The sequence below is a fragment of the Scardinius erythrophthalmus genome (assembly GCF_964197995.2).
Source record: "Scardinius erythrophthalmus genome assembly, chromosome: 16".
Lineage (NCBI taxonomy): Eukaryota > Metazoa > Chordata > Actinopteri > Cypriniformes > Leuciscidae > Scardinius > Scardinius erythrophthalmus.
In genome coordinates this window covers 26,603,770-26,629,037 of record NC_138236.1, presented here as the reverse complement: position 1 = coordinate 26,629,037, position 25,268 = coordinate 26,603,770, and the positions used below count along the sequence as shown (strand labels likewise).

The 25,268-nt window shown below is 36.6% G+C and overlaps 1 protein-coding gene across 2 annotated transcripts in view; it reads right to left on the bottom strand.

Annotated features, from left to right (window-relative positions):
- The window catches only part of LOC308704043 (carboxypeptidase Q-like), a 97,215-nt gene that overhangs the window by 6,183 nt on the left and 65,764 nt on the right, over positions 1-25,268 (bottom strand). Inside the window, exons 7-8 of one of the 2 annotated variants that reach the window (XM_081388107.1) lie at positions 22,917-23,118; positions 16,994-17,153 (exon numbers count right to left, since the gene is read on the bottom strand). In XM_081388107.1, coding sequence (XP_081244233.1) covers positions 16,994-17,153; positions 22,917-23,118 — 362 coding nt within the window. Of the gene's footprint in view, positions 1-15,045; positions 17,154-22,916; positions 23,119-25,268 lie in introns of those variants that run through there. The other variant, XM_081388106.1, reaches the window with a different exon arrangement.

Genomic DNA, 25,268 nt, shown 5'->3' with positions numbered 1-25,268 from the left:
GAAAGTCTTATTTTATGTCTTATTTATATAGCCTATGTATATATACCTGCTTGCACAGACATCACGCGTCATCAGGACGTTTCATACTATGCAGAGTTAGGCAGACGTCAGTCAGACATTAAACATCGTCTCTCCTGACACCTTTGTTTGCTCCTTGCTGGATGCGTTCTTGTGCTTTGAAGAAGGCGTGGTTTTGGAGACTCTGAAGGGAGGGTGGGATCTCATGCTTTCAAAGCTAGCTCGCTATTGCTAGCATCTCAGAAAATTACTTACCCTGCCTTTAATAAATCTGTCATTGATGGATCACTAAACTTTAATATATATATATATATATATATATATATATATATATATATATATATATATATATATATATATATATATATATATATATATATATGCTGGTTTCGACCCTGACTGCACAGGACACGTATTTTTAATATCATCTATAATATTAATATACTTTATTCTAAGGCTATTAACATTTCTACACCATTTCACCCAATGACATTTCTCTCTTTAATTGTTTCAAAGGGTCCCGAAGCGTGTCTACAGAGAAAGGAAATAACCCTGTGGGGAAATCAGTTACTGTTTGGCACACAAACCTTTTTAGTCATACAGAAGTGATGATGCGATACGAAACTATGATGAATATGTGATTTGCCATATTTGGATATTAAGGGATTTGCAAGAAACACACCATAAATATTTATGCATTTTTGCTCAATGAAACACTGGAATATTGCTTCCTGTTCCAGAGACTGATAGGATCTGCAGCATCAACAACAGAAGCGGAAAATCCACAGCATGCCGCCCACTCATCAGCCCAGGAGACTGGCTCAATGAAACAGACAGTCTTTGCAAGGCACTTCAACTTTACATTCTACAGGGTGAAATCCAGGTAACGCAGACGTTTCATACCATCAGAAACATCTGACTGTTCTTATTCCTGTTTACCCGTGCCGAGAGAACATAATTGCACATGAAAGACGTTTGATTCAAATGACAGGGGCATGTACATTGGGCATGGTACAATGTGAATCATTCACTCCTGGAAGTGTTTTGAAATAAATACTAAACATCTGCATTCAGAAAATACAGCTTGTCTCAGCAAAGCCAGGCTGGGAGGTAAACATAACATGAATTCATAAAAGCATAGCATACATTTCAATACTCGCAAAAGTTTTTATATGTCTGAGGTGCCCAGGCCATGTTTCTGCATGCTGTGGAAATTATGCATTACTGTAATGCAATCATCAAACCCCCAGAAACACTGAGCTATCCATCACTTATGGCCATTCCTAAAGTGTTCATTTGTATTCATAGTTTGCTGCAATTCTCTCTTTTGGCCTTTTCTTTCCCCCCATATTTTCTTTAATTTGTTGTTCACACAGAGAGCTGATCTTGCAGCTTCTGGCGTAGCTCGGTTGTAAAGGATCCATCAGAGTTTTTTTTTTTTTTTTTTTTTTTTTGCCAGCATTACATAATGGACTGAAACACCAGGCCTCTTAACATCTACGCCAAGTCTGATCATTAATCAAAATCCTCAAAACACTAGTGTTTACATCAAACAAACACATTTCCTTCAAACACACTGCATATTATACACGGATAATACTGTGCAGAGCTGATAGACAGACAAACCCGTTTCTGAACTTTAAGAGTCAAAGAAAGATAATTAAAATAATATAAATGAAATAAAAGGCCTCTTAAGTGTACTTAAACAGTTCACTTTTGTGACACCTTTTTAAAAAGTGCACTTTGTAATAAAGTTCAATTAAAAGTTTTGACTGACATACTATAGCAGAAAGTAAAGTGCTTGATTATAAGTTTAACTCTAGTGTGCTATTTGATTGCGACTTCATTGCAAATGTGTAATTGAAAATATATTTAAATACGGCATACAATTTTCATTAGAAATTACATGTTTCATAGGCAATAGAAGTTATAAAATCACAAATTATTATTTTTTTACTAAAGTCCTACTCAAGTGGGTCAAAATAGCACACTGAAGATCAGCTAATTGCATTTAATAGAAATTTAAACTAATACATTTTTATTTAATTGCAATGAACATGCAATTAAGTGTCTGAAAACATTACATTCAGTTTGTTTTTACGCATGAAGAGGCAGGTTTGGTATGAAAGATGACATTGGCTGTTGTGTATCCTGTAACCAGTCGAGTTTGAATGTGTGGAAGTGTAAATGAGACTTGAAAGCTGTTGTTGTTTTTAATGAATAACAACTTTCATTTCAATCTCTTCCTGATATATTGCTTTTTAGAACATGTGGAATATAGGACTCACTGAGTCATTTGGAGAACTGGGGTTTTTTTGGTCAGTTTTGGAGCTTGACAGCTCATCAACAAATTGTATGGGAAAAAAGCAGCATCAGCATTCTGCTAAACGTAAGTTTCATGGAAGAAGAAAAATGAAGGGGTAATGACCACCATTTTTTTGTTTTTTGGGTGAACTTTCCCCTTCATGTTATATTTTATATTATCTCTAAAGGTTTTTAAACATGAGCAGTTTGGGTCATGGATGAATACATGGAAACTCCATCATACACTCCATCATTCCAGCTGCATCACTTACCGCAATCCCGGGAGCATCATTTACATGACGGTACTGTAATCATTTACACCACCGCAAATGGTCAATCAAGACAAGAAGTCTGTAAGCTAGTGCTGGAATTAACCGTGAAGAGGAGGGAGACTGCAATTATAACCACATCCCCCTGCCTCCTTAACCACTGTTTAAATGGCACATGTATGTACCACATCGTGATACGAGCAGCTTAGACGCAGAACTTTTCTCCCCTTGGTTTTCAGATTTTTTTTTAGACCGCCTGTAGTAGAAGTGAAAACCGCAGAAATGCAAAAGAAATAGGGTTAATTTAAATTGGTGAAAAAAAAAAAAAAAAAAAAAAAAACACACTAGGAAAATTAGTTCAGAAAATGTCATAGCAGGGTGTGTGGGAGTGGGAAAAGAAAGAAAGTTTGTGACAGATCACTAGTGACGCACATGTAAAACTTTCACATTGACACCCCACCTCTGACCTTTGACCATATCACTATGACATATCCAGCTAACTATGTGGCAGAATGTGTGACAAGGTAGACCTGCATTTTTTATAAGCACAATGTGAAGATTAGTTGATCGGGAGTGTTTGGGCATCTGGCTGAAAGAGTTTTGTGCTCAAAATTATATATTTCCACATTTATCTGATACAAATGAAAGTAGTTTAAAAAATCTACTACTTATAAAGAAACTGGGTAAATTAATGTCAAGGTCATAGAGGCTATTGTTACAACCTACTTCACAACTGACATGAGTTGTAAGCAGGGCTTGACATTTTTTGCTCATTTTTTGGCATGCACTGTGCTTTGTGGTTTTCCACAGTTACTTGCCACTTAGTATCAGCCTTAGACGTTACGCCCACAGACCATTGGCTGAATGTCTGATGCATATGGCACACATTTCTGATCGAAGTTGCGATCTGATTGGTTGAATAAGGATGTCCGGGAGATGTGTGTATCAGTCCACATGGAAACAAATGCCATGACATCAAAAAAACCCTCGTGGAAGAAGAAAGCCGTTGTGTTTACACTGGGACAATGAGCGCTTACCAGAATCAACTAAACGCTGAAGTATGTGTTTTGAAGTATGTGAAGTTCGTGGCTCCATTGTTGCAGTAAACTTGCACGACGTTCTTGAATCAATCATTTATTAGATGCACGCTGGTCTGTTATTGTAGGGACATCGACATTATATTGTCACGCCCCAAAAAATGACGCGGAACAAAACGAACTGTGATTGGTTGCGTTATATGTCAGTCATGTGGCCTCTGGGCGGCCCTTTGCTAAGAAAAGCTGCGATAGAGTCCAGACCTTCTGTCGTCAGTCTGAAGGTCTGGCTAGCCACTCAACATTTTAACTGGCCTCAATTTTAACATCGATATCATGGGGGAAAACTATAGATATTAGCTATATTAGCTACACTATAGACATATTTTTAATATTATCTCATAATTTGGCAGCAGGTATATTAGGTTGCTGTCACTTTGAGACCTGACGCACGGACCCATGATACTGTAACACGTGTTTTGACAGCTTCTACTGTCATCAGTAGGGTGGAGATCATGTATCATAAGCCGCTTTCTGACCAAGTAGTTACAGGTACTTAGTTCTAGGAACTGTCCACTTCTAAACAGTTCTAAGAACTACTCTCCCCCAAACTCGGTTTTGCTGTTTGCGTTCGCACTGGCCAAGTGGCCATAGGAACTGGTAGGAGGGGTAAGGGAGTGACGCAAGCACGGTGACTTTTATTTTGACGGCGCGACGGACCTTTATTTTGGCGGCGCTGAGAACGCCAGAGCAAACAATGGTCACATTCTCTGTGTTTATTAGTTAGCAATCTGTCTAACAGTACTGTTTAATATCTTATTAGATAGAACTGTTATAGAAAGTAGACCGTATATGAAAAAAGGTTATTAGCCTAACGTTATGCCGTGTGGTTGATGTCCAGTGTTGCTAGCTGGGCAGATAAACATAATCATGTTTGGCTTGGTCCCCTCAAAGTTGCGTTGGATTTTCTCTTCAGCATATAGGTTTAGAGACCCATCTATCACTGTTTTCCATGTTTGTATAGTTAGTTTATAGAGTAAATATAGGCTATAATCTGTGTTTACATTCTAGCTGTTTTAAAAATGGCGGGTGCTGGTGTTCCGCGTGCGTTCGGTCAATCAACGTACACTAACGTCACGGGTAGTTCCTATAGAGAGTCTAAGTCCCTCCCCTTCCGGTCGACCACCATGGGACCTTATTTCGGAAAAATATTGTATGGTAGTCAATGGCGAGAGACAACAAATATTTTGATCTCGTTTGAATTGTGCCCTGATTTACACATATGATGTTTTTCAATTTAAAAGATACATTTTAAAGTCAAGAAAGTCGCAGCTTGATGTAAAACTGCTGAGGTATAAGACTGTGAAAATACGTAATTACAAAGACTACAAACCCAGAAGGCGCACATGCGACGGCATACCTTTTCTCTAAATGAATGAAGCTAACTTTACTGAAGCTAACGTCTGTCATTTTTTCTATAGTCTTACATTATAATCGTAACGTTACTATGTCATGCCTGAGTGTTTTGAGCCAGAATACACACATACGAGCAACGGATCTTGTGACGTACATAGTGCGAGACGAGAGATGTAGTTCATTGAGCGATTTTCACATAAAACTAAACGTTACTCTTCTGTTTTATGACAAACTGCGACTTTCTTGACTTTCATAATTACCTTTTAAATTGACAAACATCATATGTGTAGTTCAGGGCACAGTTCAGACGGAATAAAAAGATAAGTTATCTTTCGCCATTGACTTCCATACATATTTTTTCCGAAATAAGGTCACATGAGCCGGAAGCGGAGGGGCGGGACTTAGGCTCTCAATAGTACTGGTTTAGACCCTACTCTGAAGAAGGACCTAAATTAGTTCCTACAAATGGAGTTCCTAGAACTATAATCGTTCCTAGTCGGCGTGTTCGCACCGCAGGAACATCCGGGTCGGAAAGCGGCTATAGTGATTTCCTCATTTCTAACTGGTTAAAGTGAAGGTAGTACAACCAATCCCACAACTTTTTTTCAACAAAGCAATGAACAGTGTACATCTGTAATAGATAAATCCTACAAAACAATTTATCTTGCATCCTTTTTATTGCTCAGTATGAAACAAATGTAAATATTCAGCAGCCTGACACTACTTTGTGTACGTTGCCAGCTGTGAGACAATGATGAAACTGCACAGAGCTGTTAATGATATAAACTTCTACAAAGATTGTATCATTTTTGCAGAAGACACAATCAATAGTGTCTTCCGTGCAATGCTATAATGAAAAATAGACTCTACAGCTTTGTGCAATTTGGATGATTGACTACTTTAAGTGAAATTGGAAAAAAAAAATACAGTGGAGAAAAAATCATTACAGACAATAGGCAGTAGAACAGGCTGTTTTACTATTATACCACTCGATTGCAATAAATTGCATCAGCTCAGCCTCCGTTTCAATAGTCTAGTCGCTCTTTCCTAAATCTCAAGAATAACACGGTCTTGAAATCAATTTCAATAAGAAAAAAAGTGACAAGTGCCTCATAAAATCAGCCATATAAATTTAAGTGGATGTGCACTTCAACCTGTCAGCGAAGTCAAAACCATGTCAGGACAAATGAACTTTCTGAAGACTGATGGAGCAGACCTGATCTCCAAGAGGGTAGAATCTAAAAACTATGTCTGCACACTTTCACAAATTCTGATATTATCCGTGGTCATAGTCAAAAACGTTTTCATTGATTTGGTGGGCTCAACTTGTTCGATATCTGATAACGCTGCAACCCTGATGTTAAATTTGATTAAAGGGGAGAAGGGTTTCAAGTTTCAAGTTTAATTTATTTCCCGAGCACGTTTAAAAACAACAGTAGTTGACCAAAGTGCTGTACATAAAGGGTCATAAAACAAACAACAGTTTGAGGATTTGAGCTTTCTTTATTTGTCTTTCTCAGGGACACATTTTGTTCTGAATAGGCTGCAAAACTGGCCATGTTCTTTTTCTTAAGCTTCATAGAATTCTAGGAATCCATGGATTGTGATCTGAAGCATCTGTTGCACATTTTATTGAAAAGACTGGATTGCTGTGGCCTTATCTTCCATTGTACCGTGTGAAAACACAAGGCTGTGGAAAACTCATCTAAAGAGCAGTCATACATCAAAGTTACAGAAAAAGAGAAAACCGTCCAATTAAGCCACTCAGTGGTTTGTCAAGCAATTTATTTTTTTCTTACTTGCTTAAGTACTTATATTGTATTCAAAAAAGACACAGTGAAGATAATGATTACTGTCTAGAAAAACAGAACTTTTTATCCAAAGCATATTTGTGAAGAACTACAACATGCCAAACGTACTTTAAAATCAACGCAATTTTAGTCGTTTTTTTATTATTCCTTTTACAAGGTCTGAATACATTTCTAAAGCAGATATTAACAATTTACCCCAAATCGTGTAAAGCTAAAGTCTGACAAAACCTAATGCGGCAAAAAATAAATAAAAAATCTTAATGAAGGCAGAAAATTCTTGAGGACACCTATACAACAGCAGGGAATTAGCATTGGCATTAGCATTAATAGGAACTGGTCCTCCCTTACAGCAAACACACCAGAATTACCTCACTTGAACGTGTCAATCAAAATGCAGGGTTGAGCACACACTGAATATTTGGAAACCAGATGAAAACTGAAAAATGAGACAAGCTGAGTTTCACTGGCAGCCACAGCTGAACTTAACCTCTGGCTACAACAAATCTCACAGGGAACAGAGACAACAAATCTGCTGATTTCAGTTGCACTGACTGGCAACACACAAACATTTGTTAAACCTTACATTTAGTGCCATCCTACTGAAATATGTTATCAAAATGGGATGAGCTAACTTGGAAAAGTAGTCATAGATTGCTCAAATTGGATACATAAGAGATGATGGATTTCATTGAATCCTGTCTGAGATATATTGCATGAAATATTCATTCAGTTGATTCAGTAAAATTGAATTGAATGCTGCATTTCGGAATATCCTCTCTTTATCCCCCAGGGACATGGCTTGGCTGTGTTTGGTTGCAAATAAAACCTATTATCTAAGAAGATAAAACCTTCAATGGTCTGTACATTGCCATTTGAAGCCACTTTTCACAATAACAAAAATGGCATTTTTTTCTTTCTACAACAAATGACGATGAAAGCAGGTGATTAACCTTCAGAAAATGTTGATCGTCAACCTCAGGAGGAAAGCCGTTTTGTTCTGTTGACTTCTATTCTCATTGATTTTCTATGAATCTTCCATTTTTCCAACTCTGTTACCAAATTTGAGCATGTCTAAGTAGTTTAAAAACTTAATTTTTGTGATTGTTTAATTTTCTAAAATTAATATTAAACAACCAAATCAAATGTAAAAAAAAAAAAAAAAAAAAAAAAAAAAAAAAACAGGCTAACACAACCAAATTTTCAACTTTTCAGCCCGGGAGTTTCAGGCCCAAGACCGGCCCACTTTTTCCATGGTGGAATTCCAAATTAGCACTTTTTCTAAATTGGATAAATGAAGTAACAGTTCAGCTCGTACTATTGTGTAGTTTGTATTACCATAGGTTAACAAATAATGTAGCCTAAAGGTTAAATATTAATTCACTTAGACTTTAAGAAGCAATTGCAACTTTATTTCATACAATTCTGACTTTATATTTCACAATTCTGACTTTATAAGCAATTGCGACTTTATATCACACAATTCTGACTCTAGGCTATATCTCGCAGTTCTGACTTTATAAGCAATTGCGACTTTATTTCACACAATTCTGACTTTATATCTCGCAATTCTGACTTTATATCTTGCAATTCTGACTTTATAAGAAGCAATTGTGACTTTATTTCACACAGTTCTGACTTTATATCTTGCAATTCTGACTTTATAAGAAGCAATTGCGACTTTATTTCACACAATTCTGACTTTATATCTCGCAATTCTGACTTTATAACACACAATTGCGACTTTATATCACACAATTCTGACTCTATATCTCGCAATTCTGACTTTATAACATGCATTTGTGACTTTATTTCACGCAGTTCTGACTTTATATCTCGCAATTCTGAGAAATTAAGTCAAATTGTGAGATAAAAAGTCGCAATTATCTTTTAAAATGTTTTATTCTGTGGCGGAAACAAAGCTTCCATACCTCCGGGCCTCTTCCTCCCACCCATCCTCCCTGACGTGCACCGTTACTGCAGGGCCGGCCCAGCTATCGGTAGGCGCCGGTGGTGCCGCGGTAGCCTACCTGAGAAAACGTTTTGGAAAAGACAGGTTATGGACCCAACCAACTCTATAGGAGGGGAGGGGAGAACTCCCTCACATGGTACAATCCATGCAGAGGCTGCGCGCTGCGGTGTCAGAATACAGAACGTGTGTAGCCTAATGTAACTAACGTGACATTGAAATGTAAAAAATAAATAAACATTCTCATGCAAAAAATTCCTCGACCGGCCCAAAAGTGAAGCGGCCCACCGGGAATTCTCCCGATTCTCCCGATTACCCACTCCGGGCCTGGTCCTGGTCAAGACAATCTCCTGAACTCCAAAATGAATGTCAGAATGGGAAAGAAAGGTGATTTAAGCAATTTTGAGCGAGGCATGGTTGTTGGTGCCAGATGGGTATTTGAGTATTTGAGTATTGAGTATTTCTGAGTATTTCACAATCTGCTCAGTTACTGGGATTTTCCCGCACAACCATTTCTAGGGTTTACAAAGAATGGTGTGAAAAGGGAAAAACATCCAGTGTGCGGCAGTCCTGTGGGCGAAAATGCCTTGTTGATGCTAGAGGTCAGAGGAGAATGGGCCGACTGATTCAAGCTGATAGAAGAGCAACTTTGACTGAAATAACCACTCGTTACAACCGAGGTATGCAGCAAAGCATTTGTGAAGCCACAACATGCACAACCTTGAGGCGGATGGGCTACAACAGCAGAAGACCCCACCGGGTACCACTCATCTCCACTACAAATAGGAAAAAGAGGCTACAATTTGCACGAGCTCACCAAAATTGGACAGTTGAAGACTGTTTGTCTGTCTGATGAGTCTCGATTTCTGTTGAGACATTCAGATGGTAGAGTCAGAATTTGGCGTAAACAGAATGAGAACATGGATCCATCATGCCTTGTTACCACTGTGCAGGCTGGTGGTGGTGGTGCAATGGTGTGGGGGATGTTTTCTTGGCACACTTTAGGCCTCTTAGTGCCAATTGGGCATCGTTTAAATGTCACGGCCTACCTGAGCATTGTTTCTGACCATGTCCATCCCTTTATGACCACCATGTACCCATCCTCTGATGGCTACTTCCAGCAGGATAATGCACCATGTCACAAAGCTCGAATCATTTCAAATTGGTTTCTTGAACATGACAATGAGTTCACAGTACTAAAATGCCCCCCACAGTCACCAGATCTCAACCCAATAGAGCATCTTTGGGATGTGGTGGAACGGGAGCTTCGTGCCCTGGATGTGCATCCCACAAATCTCCATCAACTGCAAGATGCTATCCTGTCTATGGGCCAACATTTCTAAAGAATGCTTTCAGCACCATGTAGAATTAAGGCAGTTCTGAAGGCGAAAGGGGGTCAAACACAGTATTAGTACGGTGTTCCTAATAATCCTTTAGATGAGTGTATAAATATCAAGACCTCTAAGGTGATATTGGTGTTTAAAATGTGTAATTTTTTCACTGAAACCAGCGTAAACATCACCCTTCAGCCAATGTCATGTCAGTCATTACTGATTGATAATGTAAATAATGTAAATGTAAATAATGCTGAAATAAATATCAAGCCTTAATCCCAACCTTAACCTCAGTGTAGCATTAGTAGCACATACTGATAATAACATTTCTGAAGAGTCTGAACTCTTCTTGACAGCTGACTGCGTGATTGAGTTGACCAATGAAAACCATTTTTAAGGCAAGATTTGCGCTTAACTGATTTGTGAGTGTGTGTGTGTGTGTATGTGGGATGGGTGTCTACGTCTTATGGTATAAAAAAAAAAAAAGGTTCAATGGGGATCTATATAGGTTTTAATTTCTCAATTTAAAAAAACCTTTGTGCCAAAAAGGTTCTATGTAAGAAGAAATGTCTTAAATGATTGCATAATACTTTGATGGGTTTTTAGTGATAAAGTATGTTTACAAGCTGTGTAATTCATAAAAATGATTTAAATTAAAAAATGAAATAAATCCTTAAAATTATACCATGATGGAAACCACTAAAAGGTTATATAAATGAAGTGCCTGACAGAACCCTTTACGGTTCTTTATAAAACCCTTTCTAAGAGTGTACTATAATTCTCACTTTAACATGCTATTTGTGCATCTAATGCTTAAAAAAAGAACCCTAAAGAAACATCATAGTGTAAAATGTAAAAATAGTGTGAAAGTGCCACTAACAAAGTGTTTATAGTTGTTCATTTTAATTTACCTTCTGTTCCCCTGACATGATCACTAATATATTGTACTGAGCCCCAGAACAAGGCTTTCCATAACGTGTCTCTTACACCAGCAATAATGTGTTCATATTCACACTGACAGCATGATCAAAAGCTGGCAGCTTCAGGAGGAGCTCTCCGATCTGAGCTAGCTGACTAACAGAGATCTACATTTGGCCATAAGGCATCCAGCCCCACAGAGATGCTCCGTTCCAAAAGCCGCTCGTCAACTATCTGTCAATTAATGACAGTAAAGCAATCTTGTGGTGACTTACAAACCATTGAACTAAATAAAAATTTGCTAAAGTTTTCTTCTGAATTTTTTTTTCAGAAATTGCTTACTGCACCTTTAATGTAAATGTTTTTATAAAATTATAAACTAAACATTTTAGCTTTTAAATCCTCCAAAAATTGGTCCCATTCACCTTACTGTAACCTCCACTTTTTTTCTTTTTTTTTTAAAGAAAGAAAAGGAGGGATGATTACAGGGATGTTACAAACCTTGTTGATTCCTTTAAAAAAAAAATAAGTTTAACATTCTTCACCAACTGCTCCTCAACCACCTTGGCTTTGTTTTAGGTCTCCTCTATAACTCTGACATATATATTTTGTGTGCTTGCATAAAGACATCCCAACGCCCAGCCTGGTGAAAAGGGACGAGTTGATTCTATAAATAAAGCATGATGGATGGACATCACGCTTCATAACCCTATGTAAAGAAGGTGACTCTGTGGAACTTTAAATTGGTTTGTGTTGTGTTTACTGGTGGGCTGTCTTCAGTGTAGGTAAATGGAGGAAATAGTGGCCTTTCCCACTCACAAGATTTTCCAACTCATTACACTCAACAATCTCTGCATAACCTCATTAAACTCAATGGCCCTATTTGGAAGTCTGTTAGTAAGCAGATGAAACTTTTAAGGCACAAAAAATGGGTTTAGTATGATCAACAGTACCCACGTCACAATGAGTGCTTTTACTTTCCGCGATCTGTGCTTCCACAACCTGTAATTAAATTACTGACCGCTTCCATATGCATCTATCCCAGGCATGCTTTTAAGACCAAAGCCAAGTCTAGCATTCCAAACAACTCTTACACACACTTCTGTACCCAGGATTTCTGGGAAAGTTAACATATTGCGCCTCCTATGTCTAGATTGAGCTCTAAGTTTTGTTTTCTTAGGCCGAGCGGTGCCCTCAAAAATCCTGACATCATTTGCAATAACATACACAAATGCGGCTAAAAGCTTCCAGCTGTTTTCTACTCTAAGCAATTCTCTCCTCTCTTTGAGCTGGAAAATAACTGTGAAGGTGCGATGCTGCTACTTTTACCACCACACCCCAACGTCTGCACTGTGGAACTCAAAAACAAGAGCTCAAATGATATCCTGACTACATTAAAACAAATATGAACATTCCACAGAAGAAAGGTTGCAGTGGTGTTCCAGGTTCAGTGCAAGTTAAAGGGATAGTTCAGCCAAAATTGAAAATTCTGTCTTAAACCATGAATTCTTTCCAAACCATAAGACAAAGGTATTTTGTAATAGTCTTTCATAGTTTTTGTCCATCCATTGAAAGTCTATGCAAACAACATCTTCATGCATCAAAAAGTAATCCATATAAATCAGATGGTTTAATCCAAGTCATCAGAGGAGACACGATCGCTTTATACGATGAACAGATTTAATGTAGATAAACGCACATACTGTACAGGGAGCACATTCAATATGGTAAATGACATAAGCTCAAAATGTGATTGGTTAATGATTGAGAACAATCCTCATTGGTTCTCTCACATCAAGCATTAAAGTTTGAGCTTCCATTAAAATGTTGATTGCATAGACTTTCAATGGAAGGAGAAAAATTATTAAAAATATCTTCCTTTGCGTTCCAAAGATGTTGAACAAAAGTGTTACGGGTTTAGAACAACTAAGCTCGGTCAACAGGATTACCACAAAATAAATAATAAATAATTTTTTTGCGTCCCGGCACTTACAATGGAATTTAACTGCAGAAATGTGAAGCTTGTCATTTTATAAAAGCACTTACAGGTGCATACAATTTTCTGTTAATACGTGAGTATAATTTGAGTTGTAAAGCTGTTAAAATAATCAGTTTTAGAGTTAACTGGTCTATGTTGTCATGTCAATGAAGCCATAATATTGGGTACAACTTTACACAGAAAAGATTAGCAAGTAATTTTTTTCACACTAAAATCACATTTTGTTTGCCTTGACTTTTGAAAGACTTTAAAAAATTTATATATATATATATATATATATATATATATATATATATATATATATATATATATATATATATATATATATATATATGTTAATGTTATGGATTAGCCACATTTACTTCCATTATAAGTGCTTTACTGTAACAGTAGCTGCGTTTACATGGACACTTATAATCGGACTGACGGCTCAATCGGACTAAAAAACCCTCATGTAAACACCTTAATCGATCCGATTGAGCTCGATCCGAATGAAATTTCGATCCGATTGAAAGGGGTGGTTTATCCCTTTTGTAATCCGATCGAGAGAACATGTAAACACTTGATCGGATTGAAAACCGAAACTAAAAGGACTGCGCATGTGCGATGACGTTAAATAGCGTAATGACGTATGACGCGCGGAACGAGCTGTTCTTCCTGTTGAATAAAGTGTCATATTAATAAGTTTCCCGTCATTCTAAAATCCTAATTTCACTCGCGCGTCTGTGAAGTGAAGCAGGACAACGTCCCACCAGTGCTTGTTTTGGATTCTCATCCACAGACGACTGGTTTTGGCTGCGGGGAGGGGCATTTTTACTGCGTGATCAATAAGCAGCACGGCAAAACGGTTAATATGCTCTAAATTATGACCAGAGACGAATTAATATTACGTCTGCTGTTTTAAACAAATAAAGAACCAATAGATGAGAATATTTATGCGGGAAAGTCTGTATATTCGTGCAGTGTGCGCATGTCAAAACATCAGATCCGATTTGAAACTTGTGACATATAAACGCGCACATCAACCCGATTACTTTATTTATCATTCATGTAAACACCTTGTTCGGATTCATCAATCGGATTGATTTCATTCCGATTGTGTCCATGTAAACGTAGCTACTGATTTTAAAGAAAAGAAAGTACAAGCCAATAAATTGTTTTCGTGGTAGTCAATATTATGCCACTAAAACTGATTGAGCATCGATTGAGCATAACTTGTACTGAATCCAGAATATTCCTTTAAGAAATGTTGTGGCTGGACCTTGTTAATATAGTACATCGAGGCCAAAGAAATAGTCTTGGCAGCTTTTGATAAAGTTAAGTCTCTGAAAATCCCAGGAAAATGCCTCTATGATGTGGTCTCCAATCTGAGACCCAAGGCAATATAAAAGCAGCCTTGGGTCAATGTCTGCAAACTTTTGTTACCCGATCAAAGCAGAGAGAAAAAACTCTTGTGGAGTCATTTTTCTTTAGGACAGATGAAAAAGTATGTCTATGAGACAGTGAAAGTCAAGTAAGCACCACTTAAATACAACCAGGTCTTCATTTTGAGCATACACTGACCTATTACCCTACTAACCAAACTTATCTGGGTAATTTTCTCTATAAAAAGTTCATGTCAGCATGTAATCGTTGCGAAACAAAAAAAAAGAAAAAAAGAAAAAAAAAAGAAAAAAAGCACAGATCCCATGAAAGTGACACATAACCTCCCAAGTCTGTGACATTTCTCTTTGTGAAACATGTGCATTCAAGATGCTTGTATGATTCAGATTTAGTCAGCACGAGTAGATACGCTGTGGGAAATCTAAAGACCGGGCCGATTTTCTTGCATAATGCTTATCTTAATCCAAGTTGTCATAGAAACAAGAACTTACTTGTTTGATGAAATTGAAAACCAGACATTAAGTGCAGGCACACATGGGCAGACACACGTACACATACAACAAAATGAGGATGCAAGATTACCTATTTCTTTTGCCTGATAAACAGCACTATATGCTTTTAATGTCAAGTACACACAACTTTCATCACAATAATGTAAGAAAGTTTCACGAATCTGAAGTATCCTTTTTTGATGTTTAAATATTTAATTTCAGCATAAGATTATCTGATAAATTCTAATAACCACACCACAAAGAAAGGTTTAGGAAAGGATATTTTGTCAGAAGCATTTTTGAAACCAGTTATTCAGAATTAACTTGTTTTTCAGATGAAAAATTACCCTAAATCAGGATTTTTCTCATTCTCAAGCAGATGTTATAGATTTAATGTGATGGAGCTCTATAACTTTACTACAATATCTGACAAATTCCAGCCTGGTGCTTTCAATTCTGAGTGCTTAGTTCTAGGGTTAGTTCACCCAAAAATGTTGTCATCATTTACTCATGAACCCTCATGTCATTTCAAACAAGACTTTCGTTTTGAAGAAACATAAGAGATTTCTGTCCGTCCATTTAAAGTCCATGCAAATAAAACGTTTAAGCTTTAAATAAAGACATTGTAAATGTAGTCCATATAAATCAAGTCTTCTGAAGAAACATGTTAGCTTTATATGATACATATATTTAATTTAGGCTTTTTCACATATAAACATTAATCAATACACATGCATAAGTTTATAAATATGGTAAACGGAAGCTCAAAGAACAAACCTCATTGGTTCTTGGCTCAAATGTGCTTCCAATATTTTATGTACAACAGTATATGTACTGTATGTGCATTGATCAATGTTTAGATGTGAATAAAGACCTAATATTAAATGTGCCAATTAAATCTGTTCATTATATAAAGCGATCACGTCTGTTCAGAAGACTTGGATTAAATCTCTTAATTCAAGTGGATTACTGTTACAATGTCTTTATGAACTTTTTGAAGCATCAAAGTTTTTGCTGGAATGTATGGAAGCTGGTTTCCGCCACTGAATACAAAATAAAAAAAGGTAATTGCGACTTTTTATCTCCAAATTCTTTCTCGCTATGGCGAGTCTATCAGTCTTCCTCAGAATTTGACTTTATAACTCGAGTTTATATCTGGCCATTCTGACTTTATTTCTCACAATTGTGACTTTATATCCCGCAATTCTGACTTTACAACTCACAATTGCAAGTTTATATCTAGCAATTCTGAGAAAGAAAGTCAGAATTGTGAGATAAAAAGTCGCAATTATCTTATAAATTGTTTGACTCAATGAAATTCAATGATTCAATGAAAGGACAGACATTTCTCAGATTTAATAAAACATATCTTCAATTGTGTTTTAGTGATGAATGAAAGTCTTTTGAGTTCGGAAGGGCATGAGGGTGAGTAAATGATCATTTTCACCTAACCTTTTAACACCTTCTCAAAAAAACAATAGATATATATTTTTACATTAGAGGAAGGATGACTGGATAGCAGCATTTCCATTACCTTGTTTGTTTTAGGAAAGCGGACCTAGGCTTAGTTTCCAAGGGGAAGTCATATGATCTGATGAATAAGACCTATTCATGGAAAATTACATCATAACAGCATCACACTGTTTATCACTGTTTATATGAAATTTTGAAACCAAGACTCTTCAAATTTTTGTCACGGATGCTGGATCTTTATTCAGTTTTTTAATGTACATTTTAAGATTACTAACTGCTTATGTGTAGAAATTTGTCAAATCAATAAATAAATTACAAATAGAAATTACATAGTTGGAACTCTTTCACATTCTAAAAGGATAATAAGACAATTAAAAAGGAAAATTACACATGTATAAAAGTAGCAGTACATACTACATGACAGTGGAGTGATCAGGAGTGTATCTGAGGTTATGATAAAGTCAAATCACAAAAAAAAACATCAGGCTGATAGAGAATTCTCAAGGTAGCGGTTTGATCGACCAGCTGCTGTAAGCTGATGGACAGGGGTTTGTTCAGGCGTTTATGAGAGACTCACTATCTGGGGAGCATTTCCTCCAGGTCAGCGACCACGTAGGCCACCACAGCCCAAACAGCGGAACACAGGTTCATCTCCTCTGGGTTTTGGACGCTCATTGTATCACCGTCGCTGTGGTGGAACCAGAAGTACCGCTGGTCTGCAGTGTGCAGGCTGGCGCCTGGGGAAAAAAAGAAAGAATGAACAGAACAGTGAACAGAGCTGAAATGGTGTGATTTTGTGTTTCACATGTGTGAAAATTTTCCTTCTGCGTCAGAATATTAAAGAGCCTGGATACGTCTGCTCTTTAAAATAGTTCACCCATCATTTACTCGCCCACATGTAACAAACCAAAAGTCCATGAAAACTGAAACTAAGAACAAACAATATGTGTGACACTATACAGGGAAAATTAGCGCGAGAGCACAATCCCATAAAAGCACCAATGGTAGTGGAAAGTTCTGCGTGTGATCTGCTGACGGGCAAATTAAAGAACACAGACGCGGCCGGATCATTTGCATAATGACCTACCAAGAGCAGCGCAAATTAGCATCTGGTTTAAGACATGCTTTTTTTGGGCGGCCAATAAATTGACTAGCGCAAATCTTTATAAATCACCTTGCATGATTCATCTAAATATTCTCCTCCCATAAATTCTGCATCTGAAAGGGAAACTCCTACATATGCATATGCAATATGTTGTATATACTGTCCACGCCATTTCAGGGCAAATTTTTCACTGCGTCTCTTTAGTAAATCCTCACAGTGGTTTTTTAATGGCAAAAGAGCGCTGTCGAAAACTGTTAGTAAATCTGGCCCTAAATGTGAGCAGGCATTTATTCATCTCACTTGCACAAAAACAGATTCAGTTTTACTCAGAATGAATAAAAACAGTGAAATGCAAACTCAAAATACTATACGCAGACATGCAATAATTAAATATGTTAAATAACACAAAAATGTATTGACCAATGTCTTTGCTGTTGACCTTCAATGATCCAATTCAACCATACTAATAAGCAAAAATGACTTTGGATAAACATCACATTTGTGTTTAATTTCATTTGTAATTCTTCTGCATCCTATTAGCTGCGCATGTACAGGCATAAAATTTCATTTCCTTTAGCCTTAGGCTTATTTTTTGTTTTTGTTTTTTTGTTATTATTTCCAGCCCAAGTCAGCAAAAGCAAAGCAAAAGTAATGTAACATTACTTTCCATAAAAAGTAACTGAGTAACGCAATTAGTTACTTTTTTAAGAGAGTAGCGCAATATTGTAGCGCATTACTTTTAAAAGTACCTTTCCCCAACAATGGTAAGGTGCTAAATATTTTTCATAAAGTACTTTGTTATATTTCTGAACACTGTCATATTTCGTTCACATATTAGATGGATGTGGTTCTCAGTTCACTGATTCAGTGGTTGCTGCAAGCAAATTGGTGGAGAAGATTATCGGTTTTGTTCTGTTTCTCACACAAAGCTATCATATGCTTTGAGAATACAACACGAGTCACATCAACCCATTGTATGATTGATTTATGGTGCTTTTGAGTCGTATTTGAAACTTGAAAGCTCCAGACCCCATTCATAGTAAATGCATGGGAAAAAAAAGACTTCAGAATTTTTCTTCTTGTGTTTCACTGGGGAAGGAAAGTCATATGAGTTGACATGGTGAGTAAATTACCATTCGTTTTTGTGCTATTACAGAATGACAGAATGCATTTTCTTTCTTTCTATTTACTTTTAACTCTGAATTGGTTTTCATATTTCTAGGCCTTGATCCAAGTGATGCTGATGAAAAGCTGACCAGCCAGTGACTCATTAACACAGCATCACTCATGCATAATCATTTTTTGATCAGTGTGCCTTAAAAACGTTTGCTATATCCCACTGCAGGCCTCATTCTCTTTGTTTGGAGGAGCAATAAAACATGGAGAAAAAGAATCCAGAATGCATGTGGTTGCAGTTAAAGACTGTTTGCCTGCCATCTATTTCTGTACTAATCCCATATGTGAACAGGCACCAGCCACAAGATTCTTTATTCCCCTGGAAATACAGGGACAGTTCTGTTTGACCTTAGAAGGGTGCTTGGTGAAGCATTGCTTATTCTTTGCCCTAGAATCAATAGTGTGAGGTGTATGGTGCAATGCACGCTACAGGGACAATTCTAAAGGGCAGTGTTCAGAAAGAAACTGCAGAGGGTTGAGGCTATGTTCCAACAAACCTCAAATGTAAACACAACTCAGGGATGTTTTTAAGAATGTCAAAAACATAGTACACAGTCATTTTTGTGTATGTTGTATTGTCTAATATGGATCTAACTGTCTGTCTGTCTGTCTGTCTGTCTGTGTGTGTGTGTGTGTGTGTGTGTGTGTCTGTCTGTCAGCCTGTCTATCTATCTATCTATCTATCTATCTATCTATCTATCTATCTATCGTTCAATTTTGGGTTCAGTAAGATTTTTAAAAAGTGAAAACCTCTATTTAGCAAGGATGCATTAATTTGATCAAAAGTGACAGACTTTTACGTTGTAAAAGAAAGTTCTATTTTAAATAAATGCTTTTCTTCTGAATAAAATGTATCACCATTTCCACGAAAATATAAAGCAGCACAACCATTTTTAACTGTTTTATTAATAAGAAAGGTTTCTTGAGTAACAAATCAGCTAATTGTAATGGTTTCTAAAGGATCATGAGACAATTCTGAAAATTGATCACAGGAATAAATAAAATGTGAAAATATATTAAAGTAGATTTAAATTGTAATAATATTTCCCAATATTACTAATTTAGCTGTGTTTTTGATCAAATAAATGCAGCATTGCTGAGACTTCTTTCAAAAACATAAAACAAATCTTAATGCCCCTAAACTTCTGAATAGTATCAATCTTTATGCATTGATACATTGATTTTACATTTATTATACATTTGTTTTACAGTACTTCAATCCAAATTAAGGAACTGAATTGGAATCTATGGAATTCTCAACTTAATTCTGAAAAGTGCATAAACCTGGTGGTGAAAATAATACTGCACCTTTAACGCTAAAGATAAATGCTCACAATACTTTAGGGTATTTTCGGTCCATTCTACAACATCCGACAGCAAATACAAACCGTATCAAGCTCCGCTTTTGAGTTGGTTAACTGACATGACTGTAACAGAAACCATCTTAACTTACAACTTTAAACTTGAGAAGAGCTGTTTTTGAAAATAGATGCCAATATTTCATGTTTGAATTTGCAGCTTTGTCAAGGGGAAGAACTACAGAGCAACCAAATGCAGCACAAAACTTGAGAGCAGCTCAAGTCGCTCTGTGTTGCTTTGGCTGTTTAGACAGCTATGCGGATGATTCATTTGTTTAACGTGTTGGCTTTAAACTTCAGTGGAATTTCACCATACATTACTATAGTACATGCCTCCTGCTGTGTTCATTTTTCCTGCAGTGATTGTCATAGTCAATTCATCTGATAACACTGTATGCATTAGGGGAACAACCGATCATCTTGTGTGCCACAGTTCATTGGTGGTTAAAGCAATCAGGCTGGCGACTACAGACATTAATGAGATTTATCCATTCTTATGCACAAGTAATTTAATATGATGATGAGAGAAGGCAGTATAGCTGCCATGCTTGACTTCACAAGATCTAACGTATGCTTATACAGTGAAGTCCCAGAGTCTGAGAGCATATTATAAAGCAAAAAAACAAAGAAATGTTATGACATAAAAATGAATATCAAATATTTATGTCATGACAACTGTCTGAGTGTTTGGCATGGTAATGGATATGACAATTTTAATATGTTTGGTTTTGGTTGAATAGATCTGCTAAATGGCTACCGTCAACTGTTTGGTTACCAACATTCTTCAAAATATCTTCTTTTGTGTTCAGCAGAAGAAAGAAACTCATACAGGTTTGGAACAACATAAGGGTGAGTAAATAATGACAATATTTTCATTTTTTGGTGAACTATCTCTTTAAGGAAAAAGAAGCCTGCTCCATCTAGAGCAGGGTTCCTCAAATCCAGTCCTGGAGGGCCACTGCCCTGCAGAGTTTAGTTCCATCCCTAATCAAACATGCCTGAAACAAGCCAATGAAGGTCTTCAAAGTTACTAGAAAACTGCAAGTAAGTGAGTTTGATTGGGTTTGAGCTAAACTCTGCAGGACAGTGGCCCTCCAGGGTTGGATTTAAGGACCCCTGATCTAGAGTATCATGTGAAAAATAATGAAATCTGAGGAGACTTGCACACTATAAGTTGATGAGGTTATTTCTCCGCATTTTAATATGCTCCCTTTCATAGAGATTTTTATATGGATGACGAGGCTTTAAAGGTAGGGTAGAATCTGCGACTCTCTGACCTCATTTGCTTACGTCCATGGCTACAGTACACTGTTTTCCTTTAACTGGCAACCCAGAGTGCCAAAACAATATTAAATTGGCAGTGGGCGGGATCACACAGACCAAAACAAAAACAGACATTCCAACATGGAACAGACAGTTCAAAATAGAATAACTGGCTGTAGCATTGCTTTTCGGAGAAACGAGTATATGAACTGAACATTCCTAAATCTCTGCAAACATAAAGGTAAGGTAGAAAAGTCCCATCTAATGCTACAAACATATTTTACCTTTGGAAATATCGAAGATATTGTCACGGTTTGTTATTTTAATAGCAATAAAAAAAGATCAATAGTCATAAAAAGCTAGTGCTGCATGTTTTCTGAGTATGAAAATATTAAATGATACAGTACATTGCACCTCTCCAAATCTGCTCCTGAGGGTTAACTATGAGAGCTCACTGTACTTCACTTCTGCCAAGAATTCTAGGCTTTTCAGAGCTAATTTCACAGATCATTGGCTGAACTCAAACAATTAATGCAGTTCTTTCAAGTCATTAGACTGCTGACGTCCCTTGCAGTTTGTATGAGGGAGGTAGAAAAGTTGAAGATTGTAAATGAAAAGAAAAACATACAAAAAAAAACAACAATACAAACAATGTGTCAAACCATGACTGGTTTAAACCTTTTAAGTGAGTGGCTTCTTAACTTGAATACAAATTAAAAACTTGAATACAATTCCAAAATGCGAACATTGTTCATAAATGATTATAATACAAGCAAATATAAAAAGGCACAAAATATTCATATATCCTATTTGCTAATCCACTGTTTCCACTCATATTTCAGATGAAGAAAAGAAAAAAGCTGTTCAAATTTTTGGGGTCAGTAAGATATTTTAAATGCTCACCAAGACGTAATTGCACGTAATTGTTTCATTGTGAAATATTGCAATTAAAAAAAAACTGGTTTATATGTAAATTTCTCCGGTCTTCAGTATGATCCTTCAGAAATCATTCTAATATGCTGATTTGCTACTCAGGAAATATATAAAAAGAACTGAATATTTTGATGAATATTTCAACTGTTTTAGTCCATTCAATGAAAGTTAAAAGGGTCCAAAATGGCATTTTTCAAAATATCTTCCTTTGTGTTCACATAAGAAAGAAATACAAAAGAAATACAGGTTTGGAATGGCATAAGAATTTTCGGTAACACCTTTTTTTGATTGTCCCTATAGACATTTTGTTGTGTTGACTATAAGTAATGTTGCACCTACATGTCAACTAACTCACATTAAAGTATTAGTAGACTGCTAACTCTTTATTTTGACTCTCCCCCAACAGACATTCTACTGACTAAAGTAAATTTGCAAGTACACACGGTAGCAAATTCTACTAACCCTAACCCTACCCTTAACAGTCCACCAATACTCTAGTGAGAGTTAGTTGACATGTAGGTTCAAAGTTACTTAGTCAACAGAATGTCTAAAGAAGACCATCAAAATAAAGAGTAACTGAATTTTCATATTTTGGTAACTGCCTTTCTAGTAAACCAATCACAAGGCAAGAAACAAGACTGAATTCTGCTCTAGATGAAACTGACCTGGAACCCCAGCCTTCATCCACATGTTAATATCTGTTCCCTCTCCGTGTTCTTCAAGCGATGTGACGTTGATGGCAGCCAAAAGTTTCATCACCTCCTTCATGATTGCCCGAGCTTTGTCGCTGCCAGTGAATTGCAGTCCCAGAGGGCTGAAGGTGCCCAGATCAGACTCCATAACCAGGTCAAAGTTTGAGATGTTTGCCTTAGGAAAAGTGACCACAAAACCAGAATGTAATATGCAATTTTAGGGAAAGCTAAAGCTGGAGAATATTTAAAAAATATTATTTAAAATAATATCATATTGTACAATATGTATTATATTATGTTTTATAATCAACCCAATATAAAGTAGCACAGAATGATTTTTTGTTAATCTGGTTTCTTGTATCTGCCACAATTTTTTTTTTCTACTAAAAGGATGAAGATTTGTTTCATTCTCAGCAGTGAATTGCCAGTCCACGTCATAGAAAGCTCTACCAAATATCTACATAATTGGATGAAATACAGTAAAAAGTTGGGTAAGTAGCCAAAACACAGCATTTGAATCCTGCTCGGGCTGAAACCACCGCTCTATGATCAGAATCCAACCTCATAAAGTAAAAACGAAATCCCATGGCAGTGCGCAGATACAATAGAGTTTTATGTCCAGATGCTGGCTAAATTGTTCCATATCATTAAGTATCACTTTAACAGCCCACAGACCTGACACATATGGTTTATTGCACTGTTGCTCCAAAACCAGAAGAGTCCAAGTAAAACATTATTGACAGAAATTTCAGCCAATTTGCTCCTCCAGCTAAAATTAGGATCAATTCTGAGAGTACTTTCAGCATTAAAACAGACACCACACAGACCTGGTAAAACCTTTTTGTCAGATGCCATAATCCAAAACAGTAAATTTAGGCTATTTAAATAATTATAAACAGAACTAATTGTGACGGTACTGTGTACTTTCAGGATAAGAGATCCTGATGGAAGATTTCAAAAGTGCTCTCAAGGACAAAAGATTACTCACATAATGAACAGAGAAAAATGTCCTACATTAAATTTCTTAAAAGTTCTGTGCTTAACTGATACAGTCGTGATCAGAATTATTGGCACCCATGGTAAATACGATCAAAAATAAATCTGCATTGTTTATCCTTTTGATATATATTTAAATAACATAAAACCTAACCTTTCATTTAAGTAAAACTAATTCAAAATAAATGTTTTTCTTTAATACACATTGCCCACAATTATTGGTACCCCTAAAATTCCTATGAGAAAAATATCTCTGAAGTATATTCCCCTTCATATTTACAATTTTTAGTACAACAGGGTGACTAGGAACATAAAGGTTAGCCAGCCATGACGTCCTGTTTCACAGGAGTATAAATATGAGGAAACACAAAGGCCATCATCCATCACAATAGGTAAAACAAAAGAATATAGTTCTGATGTGCTGAAAGTGGCAAAAAAATAGCTAAAGCATTGGCGATTCCCATTTCCACCATCTGGGATATAATTAAGAAGTTCCAATCAACAGAAAATGTTATGAATCTGCATGGAAGAGGACATGTGTTTGACTGGCCAAAGACTCTCCAAGGAACAAAGCTGGAGAATTGCAGAAAATAGTCATGGGGTCAGAAAGCCTAAAAAAATAACAGCACCTACTGTAACAGCACAAATTGTTCGGGAGGATTTCAAGAAAAATCTTTTGCTCTCATCAAAAAAACAAACTTTAGCATATTCAGTTTTCAGACACTACTTGAACTTCAAACAGGACTGGGTTCTATGGTCAGATAAAAAAAGAGCTTTTTGGCAGCAAACACTCAAGTTGGGTTTGGTGCACACAGGGATAAAAAAGTACCCCCCATGTATATGATTAAATATACTGCTGGATTTTTTATGTTGTGGGCCTATTTTTCTGCTGGAGGCCCTGAACTTCTAGTTCAGATACGTGGCATCATGGATTCTATCAAATACCAACAGATGAAAAATCAAAACCTGACTGTTTCTACTAGAAATCTTCAAATGGGCCATGGTTGGATCCTCCATCAGGACTATAAGCCAAAACAAATATCAGAATCCATACAATAATGTGTCAATGAGCACAAAATTGAGGTTCTGCCATGGCCATTCCAGTCCCCTGACCAGAATCCTATAGAAAACTGAAGAGGAGAGTATATCAGCATGGATCTGGGAATCTGAACGATTTTGAGAGGTTCTGCACACAGAAGTACTGAAATAAAAGTTTATAGTTTGAGAATAAACACTGATGTCTACGGTAGCAACCAAAACAGAGTAAATCACCTTTTGAAAGTTGCTTCAAATAACGAAAATTCGCTTAAGACTTTACTAAATGTATAT